The 23,605-nt window shown below is 37.5% G+C and overlaps 1 protein-coding gene across 7 annotated transcripts in view; it reads right to left on the bottom strand.

Annotated features, from left to right (window-relative positions):
- Ptpn20 (protein tyrosine phosphatase, non-receptor type 20) overlaps positions 1 to 23,605 on the bottom strand; it is a 51,562-nt gene that overhangs the window by 10,385 nt on the left and 17,572 nt on the right. For 2 of the 7 annotated variants that reach the window (XR_383149.4, XM_006518728.4), the window contains exons 4-9: positions 22,743 to 22,837; positions 22,361 to 22,471; positions 17,977 to 18,074; positions 15,804 to 15,937; positions 7,740 to 7,888; positions 5,381 to 5,471 (exon numbers count right to left, since the gene is read on the bottom strand). Coding sequence is in view for 6 of the 7 variants with exons in the window: in XM_006518728.4 (XP_006518791.1) it covers positions 5,381 to 5,471; positions 7,740 to 7,888; positions 15,804 to 15,937; positions 17,977 to 18,074; positions 22,361 to 22,471; positions 22,743 to 22,837 (678 nt within the window). In the remaining variant the exon portion in view is untranslated. Of the gene's footprint in view, positions 1 to 3,233; positions 3,370 to 5,380; positions 5,472 to 7,739; positions 7,889 to 15,803; positions 16,731 to 17,976; positions 18,075 to 22,360; positions 22,472 to 22,742; positions 22,838 to 23,605 lie in introns of those variants that run through there. The other 5 variants (XM_006518730.1, XM_030247695.1, XM_011244996.3 and 2 more) reach the window with 4 other exon arrangements.

The following is a 23,605-nucleotide window of genomic DNA, read 5'->3' as shown; positions in this document are numbered from 1 at the left end:
TGATGGGAAACTCACAAAGAATCAGTAAAAACATTAAAAATAAATTCATCCCTCCATAAAACCTATTTGCAAGACTTTAGGGACATACAGTTAGGAGGACTTTAAGAGCATCTTTTAAGAAATGAAAGAGTACCATCAGCACTGTCCTATAGGACTTCTGTGAGACACAGTAGTGTGCGATGAAAGGGCTCTCGGTGTCTACAACTGTGCCAATGAATACAGCACAGAAGCACCCTCAGGGGCAACAGCAAATGGTATGGTATTCTCCTGAAAACTGGGGAAATCTGTAAGTTTAGGGCAACAGAGAAGAGAGTTTTTACAAAATAGGAAAATGGTTTGGAGACTAGTATTAATGGAAGTCTACCAATGTCCAAATTCTAGCCAGGCAGCCACCGTTTCTAATCCTTTCTCACCTTCCACTGAGTGGAGTGAGGTGGCAATCAAAACAAGGTATATGGCAACAAAGATGCTACAGAAAGTACTGGCTCCAAACAGCATGAGGCTTGTCTACACTGTCAGGAAGCAGGAGAGAAAACTGCCATTTTGTCCCAAAGTAATCTTCACCGTTCAGGCTCCTGCTTTACTGCACATAGACATCTGTGCCCTGGTCCACCAATGCTCCAGCTACATTATGCTTACTTGTCACCAAACAAGCTCTATGACTTCCAACATACGATACACAATTCTCTTATAAAGAGGAATAAAAAGGCTACTGTCAAATATAGAAAAACACCAAAAATTTCAAAATGAGAGCAAGAGCAGTACCTGGTGCTAACTGATGCAACATCTCACCATCCAAAATGCTACTTTATAGAAACACTTTTACTTTTAAAAATAAAGATTGAATGTGTTGAATAATTTAGTAAAAATCTAACTTACAGATACAAACCACAATTACTCAATTTAAACTCCTAACCTGCTTGTCCCAGTCTATGCAGCCTTTCTGGGCTCGACAAATCTCCAAGTAATTACATGTTTGTTGACTCTTCAGGAAGACTCAAGTTTGCACAAAGACATTGCTTGAGTTGGGATAACATTAACGAAGAGAATTGTTAAGACCTCAAGGCCAACATCATGGAAGCAAGCAACTACTTTCTGACAGGATGAAAGATCCATTCCACAAGATGAAACCCAAACTGGACACCATTAACAGACCAAGAACCTCAGGCTAGAGAGTTATAGACCCTAGGAGACCATTATGATGTTAGATGGACATAGTACTAAATCAGCTCCAAATGACCTATCATCATACCTTATATTAGCGTACCTCTTAGTCCTCATCAGAGGAGCTTATATTTGCACCAGATCATTAATGATCAATGTAGAGACCCATGACTTGGAAAGATGCAGAGAAGAAGTTCCTCCCTAAATGAAACCTATATAGGAACCTCCTCCACCAAGGGCATGAATGAGCACTACTGCAGAAGAGGGTGCATAAAAATGTCAGAGGCAGAGAAGGTGGGTGACATGACAAGGAGAGTGTTTTCTGGACACAGCAGCAGCTGCATGCATGAACTCACAAAGATTGTGAAAGCACATACAAGACCCACAAAAGTCCAACTAGAGCAGATCCCGGCACAAAGAGGAGAGCTGGGCCCAAAGTTCCATCCCCAGCTGAGGTGCTACTGGCAACTAACAGCTGCTGGGAGAAGCTTTCTCTTAAGTGTGTAGTTTCTCAGAAGGAGACCATGCCCTGGTAAAATGCCCCACACCCGAGTACCTGCTGAGACCAGAGTGTGCACCCTTGAGTCCCCAAATCCTGGCTACAGCAGGTACGATGTGTTCAGTCAACTAGAGAATATTGTCCCAGGAAGGTTCTGTCACCTACTTAAGCACCATAATTTTCTTCAATACATCATTCAACCATTATATCAAGTAAGTCTCTTCAAGATAGTAAAGTCTATATGAACCTCACAGAAAAAGCCACTGCTAAGAGCCATTTGCCACAAAGAGAGTTGCTTTGTGTGGAGCACCATGATGTAAGGCATTCTGTAGGTCTACCGACAGTAAGTTCAGAGAAAGCACTGCACTTAGGAAAGGCAAGTCCATAATCAGAGTAAATTTCTCTTTTGTTAGAAAAAAATCACTGTTTCTTTCACGATAGGAGTGGTTCAACATAACCTGCCCCTCAGGGAATAAGGTTTTATATCAAGGACTCTGCGATAGTCCATGCTTCTTGAGGCCCAGATACTTGGCAATAACTGAGTGTAGCCTGGTTGTTCTTCGTGAGTGGCAAGACATCTGTGAAGCTGAATCCATACATAGCCTCCAATAGTGCCAAATAAGCTAGTTTTCTTTTTTCATGAGCTATTGAACAATGGCAGAGGACTGAGGGAAAATAACTGCTGTCCACAGACAGTATCGTACCCACATGGTTACTGTCCTCTGTTGAGGTCACTTTCATGAGCACTCACACAAGCAGAGGATTGATGTGGAATTTCCTCATTTGGAAAGCTCTACCTAAGCCGGGCGTGGTGGCACACACCTTTAATCCCAGCACTCGGGAGGCAGAGGCAGGCAGATTTCTGAGTTCGAGGCCAACCTGGTCTACAAAGTGACTTCCAGGACAGCCAGGGCTATACAGAGAAACCCTGTCTCGAAACCAAAAACCCAAGAGAGAGAGAGAGAGAGAGAGAGAGAGAGAGAGAGAGAGAGAGAAGAAAGCTCTACCTATGTGTCTTTTCCCTAGACTTCCTTTGTTATGACTTTTTCAACTATGTTCCTTCTAAGGCCTTGACCATCTGCCAACCATTTCTCCTAGAAAAAATGAACAAGCAAGGTTATTCCCAGTAGGTATACTTCCCTTTACCATTACACTTCAGAAATGTCTCAAAAATGAGCTACAGAAGTGCAACTGTCCAGTGACACAGGTGAGCCACAGAAACAATTCAGAACCATGTCGAACCCTATTTCCCCTGCCAATTGATCACAGGGAACTCCTCATAAGAACATAGGTACAAGCTACCCTAAAGTTCCTGTCATGTAAAGCCTCTAGCCAGCACATGTCTCCTAGGTAACCTTCCTGCTAACCACCCCAACTACTCAGTGCTTTCATTTTGGTAAGCCACCCTTCAGCAAGTCCCTCTGGGTACAGCAGTAGAGTTCCCTGTTTGGTAATAATACCACATGCTCCAAGTCAGCTATTTATTCTATAAGGGCATTTTGTCCAATTCTAAATTTTCCCTAGAATAATATATATGCAATATATATGTATATGCATATATATATGTATATGCATATGTATATGTATATAAGTTTGCTGCCACTGACCTCTGTGTTTGTGAGTCGGCTCTCTTGGTTAACCTGTTTGCAGGATGCCACACAGGCTTCTCACTGGGAGATGAAGGGGCAGCACAGTTGCATGCTCTGCTGTTTGTTAACACAACACAAACAGATTTGGAAAGACATCAGGTGAAGCCCTGGTATTCCTTCCAACTTTTACTGACACAGTCATTTGTACATCGAAGGGGCGGCTGTTATACTTGTTATGTCTGCACTATTTACAGCTAAGGCACAGTGATAACTGAAATCTGATTCATGTTACGGTATTTCTAACAGTATGTTTTATTATTAACAATATGTGTGAAGGCTGGAGCTTGCAAAGTGAAGACTAACTGAACTGAGGGCAAATAAATGATTTCTTGCTTTCTTAATGTGCTATCAGAACTTCCTTTGTATGTGTGATGAAGAAACCAGGCATGTGTTCATAGGCTGCTGCTCAGATTAGACTAGACTGTGCTGCAAAGTAAGCAAACCCTAAACTAGAACTTAGGTGAATTACAGTTTAAGTAAAGCAAAAACTTTAGGATGGTTTTCCTTGTTTTTACTTTTTAAGGGAAGTGTTTTGCACCTCTACATGTCCTTGTCCACAGGATAGACCTGGCAGAGAATCACGTGCAAGCATGGTTCACTTCCTCAAGGGTGCCTTTTACGTCTTAAAGTCCTGAGAGGATCATTTTTAAAACCTTGTGTACTTTCAGTCTCCTTGAAGAGTAATTAATTGCACACTGAAGGGATGAAAATCAACATATGACACCTTTGACCTTTGACTTTTCAGAGGAGCACCAAATTTGCCCTGCATGGTTGCACAGTGGCCCACTGAGCAGATTTTCAGAAATGCATACGAGTGAGCTTCAGACTGTCTCACAGAAGATGACGGAATGCACTGGCTTACCCATCTTGAGACGGTACTCATTGCTTTATATCCAGTCATCTTAATCTCAATGAGCTAACAAAACAAAAGCATCTGTCCTGCCTTGGCAGACACTGTGACCCTTTGATTTGTGCTACTCTCAAATATATTTACAGAAACAATGAAAATCATTAAAGCATAACTTGGTAAGTAGGAAGCATACACACTCCCAAGACACTAGAACCCTTGGAAAAATCACCAGATCTAGCTTTGAGGGAAACAACAAAGGTTAGGCTGATGAGCTATGGAAGACAAAGGGGTGACCACAGCCGAGAAGGAAGGTAGTTCTTGTATAGTTTCAAGGTTTAATCATATGGAAGGAAGAAAAGAAACCCAGGGGAGCTTTAAAGTCAAACACCAAGAAAAACTTTACCTAACAGTACCAGAGGACCATGGAAGAGAACAGCCAGAATTCCTGACTATGTTGTAAGAAAATCACTTCAGCAGCTGTTTGAATGAGTGGGAGAGACATCAGCTGAGAGGTGAGAGACACTCAGTCCATGTTGGCAGCAATGTCAAAAGAGAAGTGTTGGGAGATTCAAGAAGTATTAAAGAGGTGGAAGAAGAAGAACTTGCAGAACTTTTTGCATATAACAAATGACTCAGCTTTCTGGCTTGAACAGTGGATGATTATATTAAGAGATGCTCACAGAATGAAGTTTGCATTAAGACTGTATTGTTGTATTTTTGTTTCTGTTGTTTGTTTGTTTGTTTGCTTGCTTGCTTTCTGATGGTTGAGACTGACAAATGTGGTGAGCAAATACACCGAGGAAGGGAAACTGGTCTAATTCCCACCGGTGTAGGGAAGCTTTGGATATCATCAAACATCAGCTACCTGTTGAGTAGCAGACTGATAAGTTAGCTTTAATGTCTAGGGCAGAGGATATAAAAAGCTCCATTGGGTTTTAATGTTTAAACAAACTGCCAGGGAAGGTAGCCAGGCTTAGGCTACCAAGTGACAGATGTCTCAGACTTTGTCTTAGATGGGTAATCAAGACTAAAGGGCAGTGGAAATAGTTCACTGACAGTTGTCAGAAGAGATATCATATATCCTAGACTATGCCAGGTAATCCAGTGCTAGCTACTAGAGTTATTCATGGTGAAGTTCAAAATTTGTCGTGCAAAGAGTGGGCTTTTATCTTTCCCCTACCGTTAACAGGAAAATAATTTAAAATGTTCTCAGCTTACATGGAAGAATATCTCGGTATCTGTTCTTATCTCTGTTCTGTAGTGTATTCCCAGAATTGAAGTCATCAGGCAGAGTCATTTGTTCTAACTCCTTCAAAAATTAAAAAAAAAAAAAATCCATGTATTTACTATTTCAAAAGAGTGAAAATCTCCCTTTGTTAAGCATTTATTATCCTTAAACGCCATATGTTATAACCTGCTACTCAATGGTATATAATAAACCAGAGAAACTAGAATCTCGTGCAATAAGGACTGAATACAATATCCCAAGTTAAGAGAATAAGTCAATGAGTCACTTGATAAAAAAATGTTAAATTCTCAAGATAGTTTTCTACCTGAACACTACTGTTTACCCTTTCATGAAAAATAAAATAGAATACTTAGTTCTTAGCTTCAATCATATACCATTATTATTTTATAAACAAAACAACTATAACAGAAATATTTCAACAAAAAGCTACAAGGTGGCTTAAAATTTTCTTCTTGAGAAAAATATAGCTGAGTTACTGCCAGAAGAATTATCCTCATTTCAAAAGAAATTCTTTAACAAGTGTGAATTCACAAAAATTTATTAATCAGCTAGTTCTAGACATTGTAACACAAAGACAAAATAAAACACTTTCCCATCCTTAGGCCATTAATGGAGAATATCTAACCAAATATCATGTGACTTACAGAAACAATAGTATTAGTGATAGTGTCTACTTGTGTTTGAAAATACGTAAAGAAAACACCAAGAAAGTGAGCAACGGTGAACGTGGGTCTCAGTGAGTCAAAGTGACTATGTGAAATGTAATGTGTGTGGAAGGAAAAGCGAAGGGTGGTCGGTCCTCGGAAGGTGCTTGCCTAGGCGTCCGGCACTAGGGCATTACGGCCAGTGTCTACTTCTAAAAGCCAATTCTAAAACTAACCCAGAGAAAAATCTTTAAGAAAAAAACAGAAAAAAAATCACACATTAAGGTAGTAAAGATTAGCCTTACTATATGATAAATCTTAGAAATATGGGGCTGGGCCTGGTGGCGCACGCCTTTAATCCCAGCACTCGGGAGGCAGAGGCAGGCAGATTTCTGAGTTCGAGGCCAGCCTGGTCTACAAAGTGAGTTCCAAGACAGCCAGGGCTACACAGAGAAACCCTGTCTCGAAAAACAAAAAACAAACAAACAAACAAAAAAACAAAAGAAAGAAAGAAATATGGAATCAGTGACTAAATAATAAGGTCAACTTTTAAAAATCTAAGGTAAAATGCCATCATTCATTACCAAAAAAATAAAAAATAAAATAAAATAAAATTTAGTAGAGTCTTAAGACAAATGCACAGATATACAATAGTGGTTTCTTCTAAAAGCCTTAAATCAAGTTAAATGCTAACTGGATACTGAATGAAAAAATTAAAATACTAAAAAAAATATTTAATTGTGCAATAAAAGTATAAAATATTATTATAATCTTAGACTGAAATGAATATTACTAAAAATGGATATAATATAAAAATCCAAAAGTCCTTTGTCCACTCTGTGTGTGTGTGTGTATATATATATATATATACATATATATATATGTATATATATATATATATATATATATATATATACTGTATATGTATATATATCACAAGAGGAATATTTTTATTATATGAAGAGTAATTAATATGAAAATAATAAGCAGAAATATGAGTAAAAACTGCATGTTAATATGCAATGCTTAAAATCATGGAAAGATAATTTTGTATCTTATAATAATGAAATGACAAATCATCAGCAAAACTAATGACCAACAAATGTCAAAATCTGACAGCACAAAATACTATCTTTCTAGAAATTTGTTTTTTAAAAATACTCATATAAAATAAAAGCATATGAAGAATGATTGATTGCTGTTTAAAAAGCAGAGAATAGAACAAGCTAAATTTCCCAGAACTATTTCAAAAAATGAAGATGTTTGACATATGATTAACTCAAAGATACAGCTGTATAGAGTGGTAATATGAGTGAAAATTGTGTGTTATAGAGGTTTCTTTAACGGAGTAGACTTGTGAATAAACAACATGCTAACACCTCAAGCCTACAATAACAAGCCTAATAGTCACGGTGGCCCCAGAGGGAAATGGGAGGAGGAAATAGGAGAGCATCGATATATTTATAGCCTTTTATGCTATTTGATTATTTTTACCATGTACATTATTTTAGAGATATGGTATTTAAAAATACAAGCAATGTACTAAATAAGAAAATAAGAACAGGAAGAAGAGGAAAAGGAACAGAATGTGGAAGAAGGAGGAGGAGGAAAAGAAAAGGAAAGAAAATTTCTAGTGGTAGAAAAAAAGGAAATTATAAACTTCTCTTTAGACCAACATATTTACCAAAAACTCACGGATGATATCAAGTTCTTCTTTTTTCTGAAGCGTGTTCAAACAATCCCGCATAGCAGACCGTGCAGAACTGTTGAATATTAATGGTCGAATCTGAGCCAACTGAGTTAGCTCCTTTTCAGAGACAGATGTTTCAGTGTCTAAGAAACCGAAAAGTCCACATTTGTAAGTTATTTGTAGACAATAGATACTAATTTTATGTTTCTTAGACTTTTAAATATAAAGATTTAAACTTTAACAGAAGTTTACTTTTCCATAAGAGTCTGTTACATTTAAATAGACTATCATTTTCAAAAAAAATGCTATGTACCTTTATGAAGTTATAAAAATCCATCATTTGTAGACAAGATCCATTCAGAGTTATTAGACATAAAGTAGACCAAAGAATATTCGGTCTTATACTATGAACATGTTGTGTGGATTGATAACTACACTAAGGCAAGAATGCTTAACATTGTGAATTTTAAAAAAGACAAAGCTTTTTGTCCTCCATGGAATCAAGCATTTAAAAGCCCCTAGAGTCTATATGAGAGGACATGGAGATTCCAATTAATGTCTCACTCTACAAGCATAGACCAAACAGCATGAAACACATCGAAAGACAGAGAGGGCCTAAGTATATAACTAATAAGACAGATTGGAGGATATATGCCAACACACAATAATAGAAGAGTGTGTTCTTTACCAAAGAGCACATATGGAATCCATCAATGACCTTTAGTTCACATGGTCAGTATATGTTCCAAGTATCTGAAACTTTATAAATATCATCTGTGGGTAAAAATGCAGAAAATCTAGAAGTTTATAATAAAATATTCTTTAAAGGTTTCACAATTTTAAGGTAAAATATTGAAGTTCTCAAAATCTTTCTAAAGAAAACAATGTGAACAGAAAGTTACTAAAATTAAGTTACTACTAATAAAAAAGATCACAATCACTTAAAAAAAGAAGATGACCATTCTCACGAGGGCAGCAAAGATGGAAAAAGATGGGATATAGATTAAATTTAGGAATGTTGGAGGGAGTTGGATTAGCCACAAGGAGTTTAGGAAGTGGACCAGCCATTGAGCTGTTCTAGGCATATCAGAATATAAAGGTTCTCTTCCCTCTCCCCCTCCCCCTCTCTCTGTGTCTTTCATTTGACAACCCAGAACATTGGGGCAGGGAGTGAGGAATGCACTGTCACTACTGAATCAATTTAAGTATTTAATTGGATCCAACTACACACACGCGCGCGCATACACACACATACACACACACACACACACACACACACACACGGATACACACGCCACAAATCAAATAAGGTGCTTCCTGATGTGAAAGAGAGAAGAGAAAGTCATTATTAAGGACATATTTAGCACAAATAAATATAGTAAGTATGAGACTTTTCCACCTTCAATATGAATATATGATAAAAATAAATTACCTTTCTCTTTATAAGATAATAAAGGGAATATAAGTTAGAGAATATCAAGAACATAGAATTGTTTCCTCTTCTGGACAAAGAATATAAATGCACTGTGTACAACTGAAAATTATTTCAGCCATGACAAATGCTTATCAGGATGGACTCTTAACCATTTGGTATTCTAAAACAAAAAGTCAGTTTATACTATTCATTACAGTTTATACAATTATTTCATTGTTATTGAATTTTTAATTTCCTGATTTACAATTACATTAAAACACTTTTTCATATTTCTCTTCTGTAATGTGCTTGTCAGTGTCTACTGGCTGTCCTTTACTTGTTAACATATAATTCTTCATTTTGAGGGCATTAATTCTCTGTCATTAAGGCGTCTACTAGCCAACTCCTGATAGAGTCTAATCTTAGTCCTACACTGAACTGAAGAAGGCAGGTACTTAGAAATAAGACAATTCTCTCAAGAATCCCTTGGCATGTTGAGAATCAGCCGTGAAAATCCTTGGTAGAAAGAAACAGATTTCATGCCCCACAAACATGAGCTGTGTCACTCAGAGTTCATAATAAAGCAAAAATCAGCATGTCTGACTGTGGCAGAACTATAAGAATCCCAGATAGAGGGGATGTAAGTGTATGCTTTTTTTTTTCTTTTTCTGTTAAATAGATAAAGTACTATTTTTAGAAGATATTTTCTTCATTTTCATTTCAAATGCTATCCCGAAAGTCCCATATACCCTTCCCCCGCCCTGCTCCCCAACTCAGCCACTCCTGCTTTCTGGCCCTGGCATTCCCCTGTACTGGGACATAAAATCATCACAAGACCAGGGGCTTCTCATCCCATTGATGGCCTACTAGGCCATCCTCTGCTACATATGCAACTAGAGACACAGCTCTGGGGTTACTGGTTAGTTCATATTGTTGATCCTCCTATAGGGTTGCAATCCCTTTAGCTCCTTGGGTACTTTCTCTAGCTCCTCCATTGGGGGCCCTGTGCTAAGTCCAATATATGACTGTGAGCATCCACTTCTGTATTTAAAAGACAATGGCATAGCCTCACAAGAGACAGCTATATCAGGGTCCTTTCAGCAAAATCTTGCCGGCATATGAAATAGTATCTGGGTTTGGTGGTTATTTATGGGATGGATCCCTGGGTGGGGTAGTCTCTGGATGATCCTTCTTTCCATCTCAACTCCAAACTTTGTGTCTGTAACTCCTTCCATGGGTGTTTTGTTCCCAATTCTAAGAAGGGGTGAATTGTCCACACTTTGCTCTTCATTCTTCTTGACTTTCATGTGTTTTGCAAATTGTATCTTGGGATTCTAAGCTTCTGGGCTAATATGCACTTATCAGTGAGTGCATATCATTTGCGATCTTTTGTGATTGGTTTACCTCACTCAGGATGATATCCTCCAGATGCATCCATTTGCCTAAGAATTTCATAAATTCATTGTTTTTAATAGCTGAGTAGTACTCCATTGTGTAAATGTACCACATTTTCTGTATCCATTCCTCTGCTGAGGTTCTTTCCAGCTTCTGGCTATTATAAATAAGGCTGTTATGAACATAGTGGAGCATGTGTCCTTATTACAAGTTGGAAAATCTTCTGGATATATGCCCAGGAGAGGTATTGCTGGATCTTTTGGTAGTACTATGTCCAATTTTCTGAGGAACCGCCAGACTGATTTCCAGAGTGGTTGTACAAGCTTGCAATCCCACCAACAATGGAGGAGTGTTCCTCTTTCTCCACATCCTCACCAGCATCTGCTGTCACCTGAATTTTTGATCTTAGCCATTCTGACTGGTGTGAGGTGGAATCTCAGGGTTGTTTTGATTTGCCTTTCCCTGTTGATTAAGGATGTTGAACATTTTTTTCAGGTGCTTCTCAGCCATTTGGTATTCCTCAGTTGAGAATTCTTTGTTTAGCTCTGTGCCCCATTTTTAATGGGGTTTTTATTTGATTTTCTAGAGTCCACCTTCTTGAGTTCTTTATATATATTGGATATTAGTCCCCTATCTGATTTAGGATTGATAAAGATCCTTTCTCAATCTGTTGGTGGCCTTTTTGTCTTATTGACAGCGTCTTTTGCCTTACAGAAGCTTTGCAATTTTATGAGGTCCCATTTGTCAATTCTCGATCTTACAGCACAAACCATTGCTCTTCAGTTAGGAATTTTTCCCCTGTGCCCATATCTTCGAGGCTTTTCTCCACTTTCTCCTCTATAAGTTTCAGTGTCTCTGGTTTTATGTGAAGTTCCTTAATCCACTTAGATTTGACCTTAGTACAAGGAGATAGGAATGGATCAATTTGCATTCTTCTACATGGTAACTGCCAGTTGTGCCAGCACCATTTGTTGAAATTCTTGTCTTTCTTCCACTGGATGGTTTTAGCTCCCTTGTCAAAGATCAAGTGACCATAGGTGTGTGGGTTCATTTCTGGGTCTTCAATTCTATTCCATTGGTCTACCTGTCTGTTGCTATACCAGTACCATGCAGTTTTTTTGTTTTTTGTTTTTTGTTTTTTATCACAATTGCTCTGTAGTATAGTTTGAGGTCAGGCATGGTGATTCCACCAGAGGTTCTTTTATTGTTGAGAATAGTTTTTGCTATCTTTGGTTTTTTGTTATTCCAGATGAATTTGCAAATTGCCTTTTCTAATTCCTTGAAGAATTGAGTTGGAATTTTGATGGGGATTGCACTGAATCTATAGATTGCTTTTGGAAAGATAGCCATTTTTACTGTATTGATCCTGCCAATCCATGAATATGGGAGATCTTTCCATCTTCTGAGATCTTTGATTTCTTTCTTCAATGACTCGAAGTTCTTATCATACAGATCTTTCACTTCCTTAGTTAGAGTCACACCAAGGTAATTTATATTATTTGTGACTATTGTGAAAGGTATTTTTTCCCTAATTTCTTTCCCAGCCTGTTTATCCTTTGTGTAGAGAAAGGCCACTGATTTGTTTGAGTTAATTTTTTTATCCAGCTACTGTACTGAAACTGTTTATCAGGTTTACGAGTTCTCTGGTGGAATTTTTAGGGCCACTTATATATACTATCATATCATCTGCAAATAGTGATATTTTGACTTCTACCTTTCCAATTTGTATCCCCTTGATTTCCTTTTGTTGTCTAATTGCTCTGGCTAGGACTTCAAGTACTATATGAATAGGTAGGGAGAAAGTGGGCAGCCTTGTTTAGTCCCTGATTATTGTGGGATTGCTTCAAGTTTCTCTCCATTTAGTTTGATGTTGGCTACTGGTTTGCTGTACATTGCTTTTATTATATTTAGGTATGGGTCTTGAATTCCTGACCTTTCTAAGACTTTTATCATGAATGAATGTTGGATTTTGTGAAATGCTTTCTCCACATTTAAAGAGATGATCATGTGGTTTTTGTCTTTGAGTTTGTTTATATAGTGGATTACATTGATGGATTTCCATATTTTAACCATCCCTGCATTCCTGGGATGAAGCCTACTTGATCAAGATGGATTCTTGATGTGTTCTTTTGTGTGTGTGTGTTCTTGATGTGTTTTGATGTGTTCTTGGATTCTGTTAGCGAGAATTTTATTGAGTATTTTTTGCATTGATATTCATAAGGGAAATTGGTCTGAAGTTCTCTTTCTTTGTTGGGTGTTTATGTGGTTTAAGAGTAATTGTGGCTTCGTAGAATGAATTGGGAGGAGTACCTTCTGTTTCTATTTTGTGGAATAGTTGAGGAGAATTGGAATTAGGTCTTCTTTGAAGGTTTGACAGAACTCTGCACTAAACCCATCTGGCCCTGGGCCTTTTTTGGTTGGGAGACTATTAATGACTGCTTCTATTTCTTTGGGGGATCTGGGACTGTTTAAATTATTAATCTCATCCTGATTTAACTTTGGTACCTGGTATCTTTCTAGGAAGCTTTCCATTTCATCCAGGTTTTCCAGTTTTGTTGAGTATAGTCTTTTGTAGTTGGATCTGATGGTGTTTTGGATTTCCTCAGGTTCTGTTGTTACATCTCCCTTTTCATTTCTGATTTTGTTATTTAGTATACTGTCCCTATGCCCCCTAATTAATCTGTCTAAGCATTTATCTATCTTGTTGATTTTCTCAAAAAAACAGCTCCAGGTTTGGTTGATTCTTAGTATTGTTCTTTTAGTTTCCACTTGGGTGATTTCAGCCCTGAGTTTGATTATTTTTTTGTGGTCTACTCCTCTTGGGTGAATTTGCTTCCTTTTGTTCTAGAGCTTCTAGGTGTGCTGTCAGACTGCTAGTGTATGCTCTCTCTAGTTTCTTTTTGGTGGCACTCAGAGCTATGAGTTTTCCTCTTAGGAGTGCTTTCCTTGTGTCCCATAAGTTTGGTATGTTGTGGCTTCATTTTCATTAACCTCTAAAAAGTCTTTAATCTCTTTATTTCTTCCTTGACCAAGGTATCATTGAGTAGAGTGGTGTTCAGCTTCCACATGAATGTTTGCTTTCTATTATTTATGTTGTTATTAGTCCTTGGTAATCTGATAGGATGCATGGGATAATTTCAATATTTTTGTATCTGTTGAGGTCTGTTTCGTGACCAATTATATGGTCAATTTTGGAGAAGATACTATGAGGTGCTGAGAATAAGGTATATCCTTTTGTTTTAGGATAAAATGTTCTCTAGATATCTGTTAAATCCATTTGTTTCATAACTTCTGTTAGTTTCACTGTGTCTCTGTTTAGTTTCTGTTTCCAGAATCTGTCCATTGATGAGAGTGGGGTGTTGTAGTCTCCCACTATTATTGTATGAGTTGCAATGTGTGTTTTGAGCTTTACTATAGTTTCCTTAAAGAATGTGGATGCCGTTGCATTTGGAGCATAGATATTCAGAATTGAGAGTTCCTCTTGGAAGATTTTACCTTTGATGAGTATGAAGTGCCCCTACTTGTCTTTTTGAATAACTTTGGGTTGGAAGTGGATTTTATTCGATATTAGAATGGCTACTCCAGCTTGTTTCTTCAGACCATTTGCTTGGAAAATTGTTTTCCAGCCTTTTACTCAAGGTAGTGTCTGTCTTTGTCCCTGAGGTGGGTTTCCTGTATGCAGCAAAATATTGGGTCCTCTTTATGTAGCCAGTCTGTTAGTCTATGTCTTTTTATTGGGGAATTGAGTCTCTTAATTGATATTAAGAGATATTAAGGAAAAGTAATTGTTGCTTCCTGGTATTTTTGTTGTTAGAGTTGGGATTCTGTTCTTGCGGCTATCTTCTTTTACGTTTGTTAAAGGATTACTTTCTTGCTTTTTCCAGGGCATAATTTCTCTCCTTGTGTTGGAGTTCTCCCTTTATTATCTTTTGAAGGGCTGGATTTGTAGAAAGTATTGTGCGAATTTGGTTCTGTCATAGAATACTTTGGTTTCTCCATCTATGGTAATTGAGAGTTTTGCTGGGTATAGTAGCCTAGGCTGGCATTTGTGTTCTCTTAGGGTCTGTATAACATCTGTCCAGGATCTTCTAGCTTTCATAGTCTCTGGGGATGGTATAATTCTAATAGGTCTGCCTTTATATGTTACTTGACCTTTTCCCCTTATTGCTTTTAATATTCTATCTTTATTTAGTGTATTTGTTGTTCTGATTATTATGTGTCAGGAGGAATTTCTTTTCTGGTCCAGTCTATTTGGATTTCTGTAGGCTTCTTGTATGTTCATGGGCATCTCTTTCTTTAGGTTAGGGAAGTTTTCTTCTATAATTTTGTTGAAGATATTTTCTGGCCCTTTAAGTTGAAAATCTTCCTATTATCCTTAGGTTTGGTCTTCTCATTGTGTCCTGTATTTCCGGGATGTTTTGAATTAGGATCTTTTTGCATTTTGCATTTTCTTTGATTGTTGTCTCCATGTATTCTATGGAATCTTCTGCACCTGGGTTTCTCTTCCATTTCTTGTATTCTGTTGCTAATGCTTGTATCTATGGTTCCTGATTTCTTTCCTAGATTTCTATCTCCAGAGTCATCTCCCTTGTTGTTGTTGTTTGTTTGTTTGTTTGTTTATGGTTTTGTTCAATTCCATCACCTGTTTGGTTGTGTTTACCTATAACTCTAAGGGATTTTCGTGTTTCCTCTTTAAGGACTTCTACCTGTTTAGCAGTGTTTTCCTGTAATTCTTTGAGGGATTTGGTCTTGGTTTCTGTTCATAAGATTCTTATGTTTGCCTTTTTCCATCTGGTAATCTCTGGTGTTAGATGTTCTAGCTGTCTCTGGCTGGAACTTGTTATGCCTGTGATTCTGTTAGACTCTGTCAGCACTCCTGGGAGTCCAACTCTCTCCTGAGTCCCAGAACCACGTGGCCAGGAGCAACCACAAGTAGCAAGGGGTCTTACAGCTGGGGAATAAGTTAGGTCTGCCAAATCTAAGCATATATAGCTTATAATTATAATAACTGGATTATATGTTTTTAATATGGGCTTATTGGGGTTGGAAATTCCAGCAACAGGGAGAATGATGTAAAAAACATGAAAAATGCCTTAATAAAATCCATTAAATACTAACTTTAATAAAATAATTGGAAATAAAACTTAATATAAGAAAAAGTATATATAAATCCTTAAAATTTATTTTTACATTTGAAAATTTTTTCCATATCTCTTTTCATTTCTTATTAAAAATATCTTTGTGCATACCCTTTGAGAGCCTACTACTACCAGAAAGCACTGGGGAGACAGTCTTTGACGGCCCTGCAGTCTCTGAATCCATACTGTTCCACCTGTTTCTGAGAGACCGGTCACTGACATCCCACACAGTCTCATCAGTGTCACTAGAAGAAAAACATCCACGGGATTTAGAAAAGATATATACCACATACATTTAGAGAAGAATCTCCAATAACCTCTAGGGTAACTCTAAATTTAACACCTGATCACAAACTGCATATCCTGCATTGGGCTTGCAAGCCCTGTGCCCAGTCCACCTACCCATCCCCTCTTCTCTCTTAGCTAACAACAAGAAGCAATGGTGCAACAGGGACTCCATAGACCAAGTTAGAAGCCACTGCTCTATCCTTAGACAACTCTGACCACCCATCCCTGAGTTCACTGCAACCACTCCCCTTGTGTAGTCTGTATGTAATTCCCTTCCTTCCTGAAAGCAATCCCTGCTCCTAGAAGGTACAAACCAGGATTTACTCTTTGAAAACAAATAGATTGTCAACTTCCTCATCACTCCATACCTGCTCCCTGTTCACAACTAATCCAATCATGACTTGTCTGTTTTTCAATAACTCATTATCTACACTTTCTCTCATATCCTAAATTCAATTCCCCAGCTGTTGAGCTGACAACTGTTAACAAGTTTTGAAAGCTGACTATATTCATGTCCTGTTCCCTCTCTGACTTCTCACTATTCAGTTGACTTAGTCTATATACTTGGCCACTGCACTTTCATTTGCAGTCTCACTTAGCAAATCTTCCTCATTTGATGTCTGGACTTAATTCTCAGTGTCTAGAAAATATTCTTCCTAAAATTAACTATGATCGCAAGGCCATACAGAGAAGACTCTTCATTGCACACAAACAATATTGCAGCTGCGTATTTTCAACATTACAGATCTTTTGCATGTACTTTATGCTTTACCCATGTATTTTTCTTTGGTTCTGTAGGAACCTTTTCTTTTATTTTATTTACTATTTCCTCTTCAATTTTGGAACCACTGTAAACATATTATTGATATCCATTTCTTATCATTCTAAACCATCCTCACTTCTCCTCCAGTAACTTTCAAGGTAGGAGCTGGCAGAAAGTATAGGATGGAGAATAGAGAGACAGCTTAGCAGTTAAAAGTGCTTAGTGCTCTTGCAGAGGACCTAAGTTTACTTCCTAGTACCCACAACCACCGCAATTCCAACTCCAGAGGATTCGACACTTGTATACACATGCACAGATACACATACACAGATACACACAATTAAAATAAAATACGTCTTTTTTAAAGTTTGTGAAACACTTCTTTCTGTAAATAGCTATAAACTTTCCATAGTACAGTCTTTGCAATTTTCAATATATAATATTCACTGTGCAACCACTTGTCTTTTTATGTCTGCTTGCCTAGTAAAGATATGGTCTGAATGACAAAAAATATATATAGAGAGAGAGCTCACCAGACAACAGGCTCTCAAAATATCCTGGAATGACCATTATATTTTTGTTCCTTTAATGCGCTTGTGAATGTGATACACATACATTTCACACAGACACACACATGTAAAAATATTTACATTATTATAGAGTAGTATTCCAGTGAGTATAGCCAATGTTATTTGTAAATTTCTCTGGAAACACAATCTAATCAATAGGTTTTGATTTAATACATAATACCTAAAATTGGATAAGCAAGTACTATAAACTCTTGTCCTTTTGTTTTGAAATGGAAATAAATTTACTTTCTTCTGGTTCTTCTCTTTTCAGACACAGGACTAAGAAGTCACCATTCTACAAGTACCATTGATTAAAAATAAAATTTTCTTTCCAAAAACAGATAAGCTATTTAAGGAATCCGAAAATGAACTCAATGGAGTAGTTTTATGCTACTTGCCTAACACTGTCACCTCCCAGAGCTCTGCACACATTTACAAAGAGCTTTGTATCTACTGAGATAATACAGATACTACATCTTTTGAGAAATTATTTTTCTTGTTACTATCCTATGCTAAGAAAGATAAATCAGGTTTAGAAAGAATTGCATCATAAAAGACTAACCAGACATTAAGGGTCACTGAGCACCGTCTCCATTTAGAGGGCCAGGTGCGAAGAGCACGAAGAGGCCAAGCAAAATCGGCACTAACTACATCGTGTTCTTACCTTTCCAAAGGCTCTGGGTAAACAAGCTCATACTTATCTGAGAATGACAGGTGATGGGAGGGTTTTACATTCTCTGAATTCATTTTATTCCCAAAAATCTACAGGCACAAGAAAGAAAACAAATTATAGGCACAACTTTAGGAAAATATAGCCAAAAGAAATATGATTGGGACAGTACAGTCTTATGAATAATAAGATTTTTAATGATAAAATTAAAATCATAATCAGATAGTTAAGTGTCCAAAAAAGACACTTGAAATGTACATTGACTTAGCAAATATTTCCCAATTTTCCAAAATAGAGTGCAGAGTGCTATGTAAATACAAATAATATACTTGGAATAGACAACTTATCTAAAGCAAATAAAAACTGGCTTTGTCTGGAAAATGTTGGTTATTACTACAAGCTAAAAAGAAATTTCTGTGAGTGCTTGTGACATTCTATTTACTGTGAGTATAAAGTTCTTAGCACTACATTTATCTTTATGTTAGTACTTTCACAGTCTAAATTCAGCAATTCTACATGTGTCTTCAACCTGAAATCTTGCACTGCCTAAGGAAAAATGGTTGCTCTTCTTTCAGATACTCGAAACATTCTGTATTGTAACTGGCTCACTGGTAGACAGCACTGAATTTAATTAATTAAATAAAAATCACATAAAGACACTCTTCAAATCACACTTCAAAATCGATACAATTACATTTTTTAAGAAGCAAATTATTCTAGCAGCTGGCAAGATTAAGAACAACTGTTATTCTTTCAAAAGTTCCAGATTCAGTTCCCAACACCCATCTCGCAGCTCACAACCATTTACAGCTCTAGTTCTGTCCTAGAGGAGTCAACACCCTCTGACATCCATGGATACAAAGCATGCATATTGCGTATATGTGTATGTATATGTATATGTACATGTAGGCAAAATACTTATATACATAAAACAAAATAAATCTTTAAAAATATTTTGAAGATTTTTATAATCAAAATTCAGTCAACTATTCATCAAACTATTCTATATGGCTACAATTCAAACTGAAGGCTCTATCATGTTTCTAGTTGAATGAACTAAGATTAACTAACAAACAATACCAATAACAAGAAGAAATACAATATATATTAAGCCATCGGGTCTTTTGGAAATTGCTCAAAGAATCAAATTAGTAACAAATTGAAAGAAAGGTTGGGTAATTTTTTCTGGACAAAGTGAACACAGTTATATGAGGAGACAAGGTCTTTTGTCTGCTCTTGAAGAGCCATATAGTCATAACCCAATGACTTCACCTTCCTAGTTCTCAGTTTCTTCATAGCTAAAATGAGAAACAGAAAAAAAAATTTAACCATCTTCCAGTTAAAAATTGCAAGTCTATAAATAATACAATTCCTAAGAGACAACATCGTATTCAAAAGGAAAGCAAGCAGTTACAGCATTAGGTTAAGGAAATTCTGGCAAAATTAGTTAATTTCCCCTTACATATTCCAGAAGCCATTCAAGAATGTTCTGAGATACTAGTTAGAAATGGGAAACATATCAAAACTCTCCCTACGATGCCATAAATCTTGGCAAAATAAACAAAAACTGAGTCACAAAATATATTCCAATTTATAAAGGAACAAAGTTGAACATGGTGGGCCAAGCCTACAGTTCTAGTATGTAGGAGATGGAGGCAGGTGAATCATGTATTCAGAGTCAGCCTATGCTACAGAAGGAGACACTGCTTAACGATAAAATGTACACAGAAACCAAATAAGGTTACATAAATCTAACTTTAAAGAATCAAGAGTTTGATAGAAAGAAGTATTCTGTATGGGTTGCTAGACCTGATCCCAGAAACCACAGTTACTGAATGAGGACCCCAGTACCAGGGCTAAGCTATTCCCTACAAGCTGTTATTCAGGGAAGTTCCTAAGACCTTTAAAACAATATAGGCAAATGCCACTGTGGTTGGCTGCTCACTACCAACTATATGATGGTAAACCCTCTTGCTAAAGATGCTTAATGCTCTGGTTTGTAATACATACAGAAATCAAGCTCTACCTGAGATGGAAGCTACCTGCTGGCTAATCCTCATAGTGCTAAAAAAGAGTAATGGTGGGATGGTGGTGGTGGGGGATATCATCAATAATCTTGGTGAGCCACAGACACTGCATGCTATACTTCTGACTAGTCAGGAAAGATGTGTCTATCCACTGGTACAGTAACAGCAAGTCTGTTCTGGGGTTAACTTACCACTGTCTGATTAGAACTAAGGTCTATTCCATGAGAGTAAATTCTATTTTTATAAATATAGTCAAAAGCCTGTGGCTGGAAATGTCATAAGTCCTAGTAGGGAAGCTACAACTACTGTTTTGATAAATGTATACAATGTGTTCATCAGATTACCTTCTCAATAACTATGTCTAATCCCATACATTAGTTTATCCCTCTATGTTGTTGTGTTTGGTCAGAGAAGCTTTTTGTAACAGGCAGTAAAAACAGCAGAGACTCACTATAGACCAACGTGTTAAAAGTAAGTTGCTGTTGAATATTTATCTATAAATGAGAATTTATATCACAATGTGACTTGGGGAACTCTGTAGTAGACAAGGAATTAAGAACATAAGAGCTAGAAAATAGAGTAGCGTAGAGCACTGCCTCCTGGACCTGACACACTCATGGCACTCTTGAACTCACAGCACACATAAAAACTTGCACAAGACTGGACATGCAGTACCCTGTCATAAGGGGAGGGGGTTATAACAAGACTCACTCTTCCCTGAGGAGTTTAGGAAGTTTACCTGAACTGGGGCCATGAGTCTCACAAGGCCTTACCACTCCATGAGGATCTATAAGTAGTTAAATGGTTGCTAATATGGTGACTTGAATGACAAATGGCTCTTGTATCCAAACACTTGGTTCCCAGTTAGTGTTACTATTTGAGAAAGTTATGGAACTTTTGGGACTTGGAACCTCCAGTATGGCCTCACCCCACTTCCAGTTTATTTCCTGTGTGTGCAGTTGATAGTGATCTCTTGGCTTCCTGTTACTCCTGCCTTTACCACAACTATGGGCATATATCCTTGTGGAACTATACACCAAACTGAATTCCCTAACTTGCATTTGACTATAAAATTATATAACAGCAACAAAATGATAACTTATACAGCAATGGGGTGTTTCTGTGAAGAACCTCACAGGACCTTGTTGGTTTTTGGAAGAATGTGGACAACTTTGAAACTTTGTACTAGAAGAGCAGTTGGATGTTGTAAACAGATTAACAGGCTGTGTCAGTAGGAACCTGAAATACAGCAGCTGAGAGTACTGCAGAGGGTAAAGACCCAGCTCAAGGTTTCAGAGAGGAACAAACTATATGAGCAACTGGGATAAAGGACACTCCTATGGTAACTGGGTAAAGAACTCATGGGACTTTTGCCCATGTCCCTGAGACCTTACCTAAGACTAAATTTAAAAAGTAAAGGACTGATCTAATTGCCCAGGAAAATTTCAAGTCTGCATAACATTGAACCCCTGGAATGTTTATTAGTGACTACTTTCATATATGTCTATAAAGAAAAAGAGCAAGTAGGGCAGAGAAAAATACAAATGTACAGCTTGGGGAGGGAAGAGAAGCACGCAAGGCTGCCCCAAGGCGTGGAGTAGAAAATAGAATGCAATTGCTAAGGAGATTAGTGTTGTTTAGGAGACACCCAATCTGCACTGAAACAATGAGAAGGGTACCTCAGAAAGATACCACCCAGCTAAGCTTCCAACTTGTGAAAAAAAAAGCCTAGGGATAGTATGTGATCAAATGCATGAAAGTGTCATAATGCAGCCCATTACTGTCTATAATTAGTAAGTGTTAATAAAAAAGCAAGCTCCTTGGGACATTCTGTGAAGTTGCTCACTTTCAAATCAGCTTTATTGAAGAAAAAAATCATTCTGTGGATTAACAGTCAAACATGACCCTAAGCTAGAGATTCCAAGCCAGACGTGGTGATGGCCTTGATGTGTCTGCCACACACATAACAGAAGGGTAGACTAGACTCTAGGAGAGGACAAACAAGCTACATAACTCTTTAAAGCATCACTCTTGCCAGTCTTAGGAGGAAACAGAGTTCAGTCAGGAAGGTGCGCAGAGCTTGCTCGTGGTACAGATCTCTTGCTGTACCTTCCAGGAGATGGAAGTGAGTGAGTGCGGCACCAGCATCTAAGTCCCCAAGCTCCAGCCGACCTGGGCATGCCACACACATGTGACCCCAGCGGAGAGAGGAGGATTATAAGAGAAACACAAGCCTCAGCCCTCCTGCAAGACCCTGTACAAAGCGCCTGTAAGTTCAAACATGTGCTTCCCATCTTGGCTGCATCCCTGAGCAGCTTCTAAAGAAATGGTGTATGCTAAGGATTACTTACAAGCTTGCCTTTCCATAATTTGAAGACATTATACCATATGGTTTTTATCAATAAAAACACCATCAATATATCTAAGTGTTCTTCATACTTCATGAGATTTTTATTTTGTACCTGTTAGTAACACAAAATAGCATGAATGTCAAAACAAGTAAAATTTCCAGACTAGCAATGAAAGTAGTTTCCTTTAGATTGGCAAAAACAAAACCTTCCAATCTTTTCGATTCCTATTTTGGTCATTTTTAGTATCGGAAGTATTCTTTTTAAATAAGAAGTAACTGTGGTAAGAAAAAGTAAAGATATACTTATTCCTAAAATAGCGTCAATGGTCTAAGAGCTACCACCAACCCAGCAGTTGGCAGAAAGCCTGCCCCTCCAGTTTTACCGGCTTCGTAGGCGTCATTTTCTGACTCGATGAAGGCAAAGAGTTGCGGAGATTCAGGTTACCTGAATTACCCTCCTCTTCATCATTATCTCTTCCTGAACAAAACGAAACAAAGACTTGCTCAAATGAGAGGCACTAACAGACGTTAGTGAGGAAGTCAAGTGATCATGAGAGAGACCCACCCACTCCTCAAATCATCTTATGTTTATCTTGTAAATTCATTTCTTCCCCTGCTTTGAAGAACTTGCATCAAAGAGTATTTTGTTTCCTATCATTATACTTATGAAGCTGATTTCTAAGCAATTCCTTTTTTTCTTTAATTGCCATATCATTTGATAAAATATTCTTCAGGGAAATTTTTAAGAAGGAACAGCCTATAGAACCTACACACTGAGAGCTATAAAATAAAATTATCCTGTATTTCAGTGTCCATGAAAAGGAGGAATCTGTGAGTTACGGCTAGACTGTTCTATACAGTGAGTTCCAGGACAGTCGGGGATACATACTAGAGAGACAATATCCCAAAAAGATTTACAAACAAATACATTAAAATAATCCTAGACCTCTGAGAAATAAAATCAAAAAGAATCTCAGAGTGGCAATTTTACATCAGATTAGTGACATTTATTTTTGCCATGATTCCACCACTGCTGGCGGGTTTTACCGTTTAAGAGCGCACTGCTGGTAACATGCTTAGCCTGCCCTGATACAGCAACAGAAAGAACATCCAGACACGCTATGTCAAGCTTCCCGATCCTGTGTATTTACAATAAAAGCTATGATTATCAATATGTAGTCCATAGCATGTCTATACTAAAAAGGGTAAAGCTGAGAATAATCCCATGTGCTAAGTAAATCATCAA

This window comes from Mus musculus, chromosome 14, assembly GCF_000001635.26.
Source record: "Mus musculus strain C57BL/6J chromosome 14, GRCm38.p6 C57BL/6J".
Taxonomy (NCBI): domain Eukaryota; kingdom Metazoa; phylum Chordata; class Mammalia; order Rodentia; family Muridae; genus Mus; species Mus musculus.
Note: the sequence above shows the minus strand (reverse complement) of the source record. Positions and strands in the feature narration are given on the sequence as shown.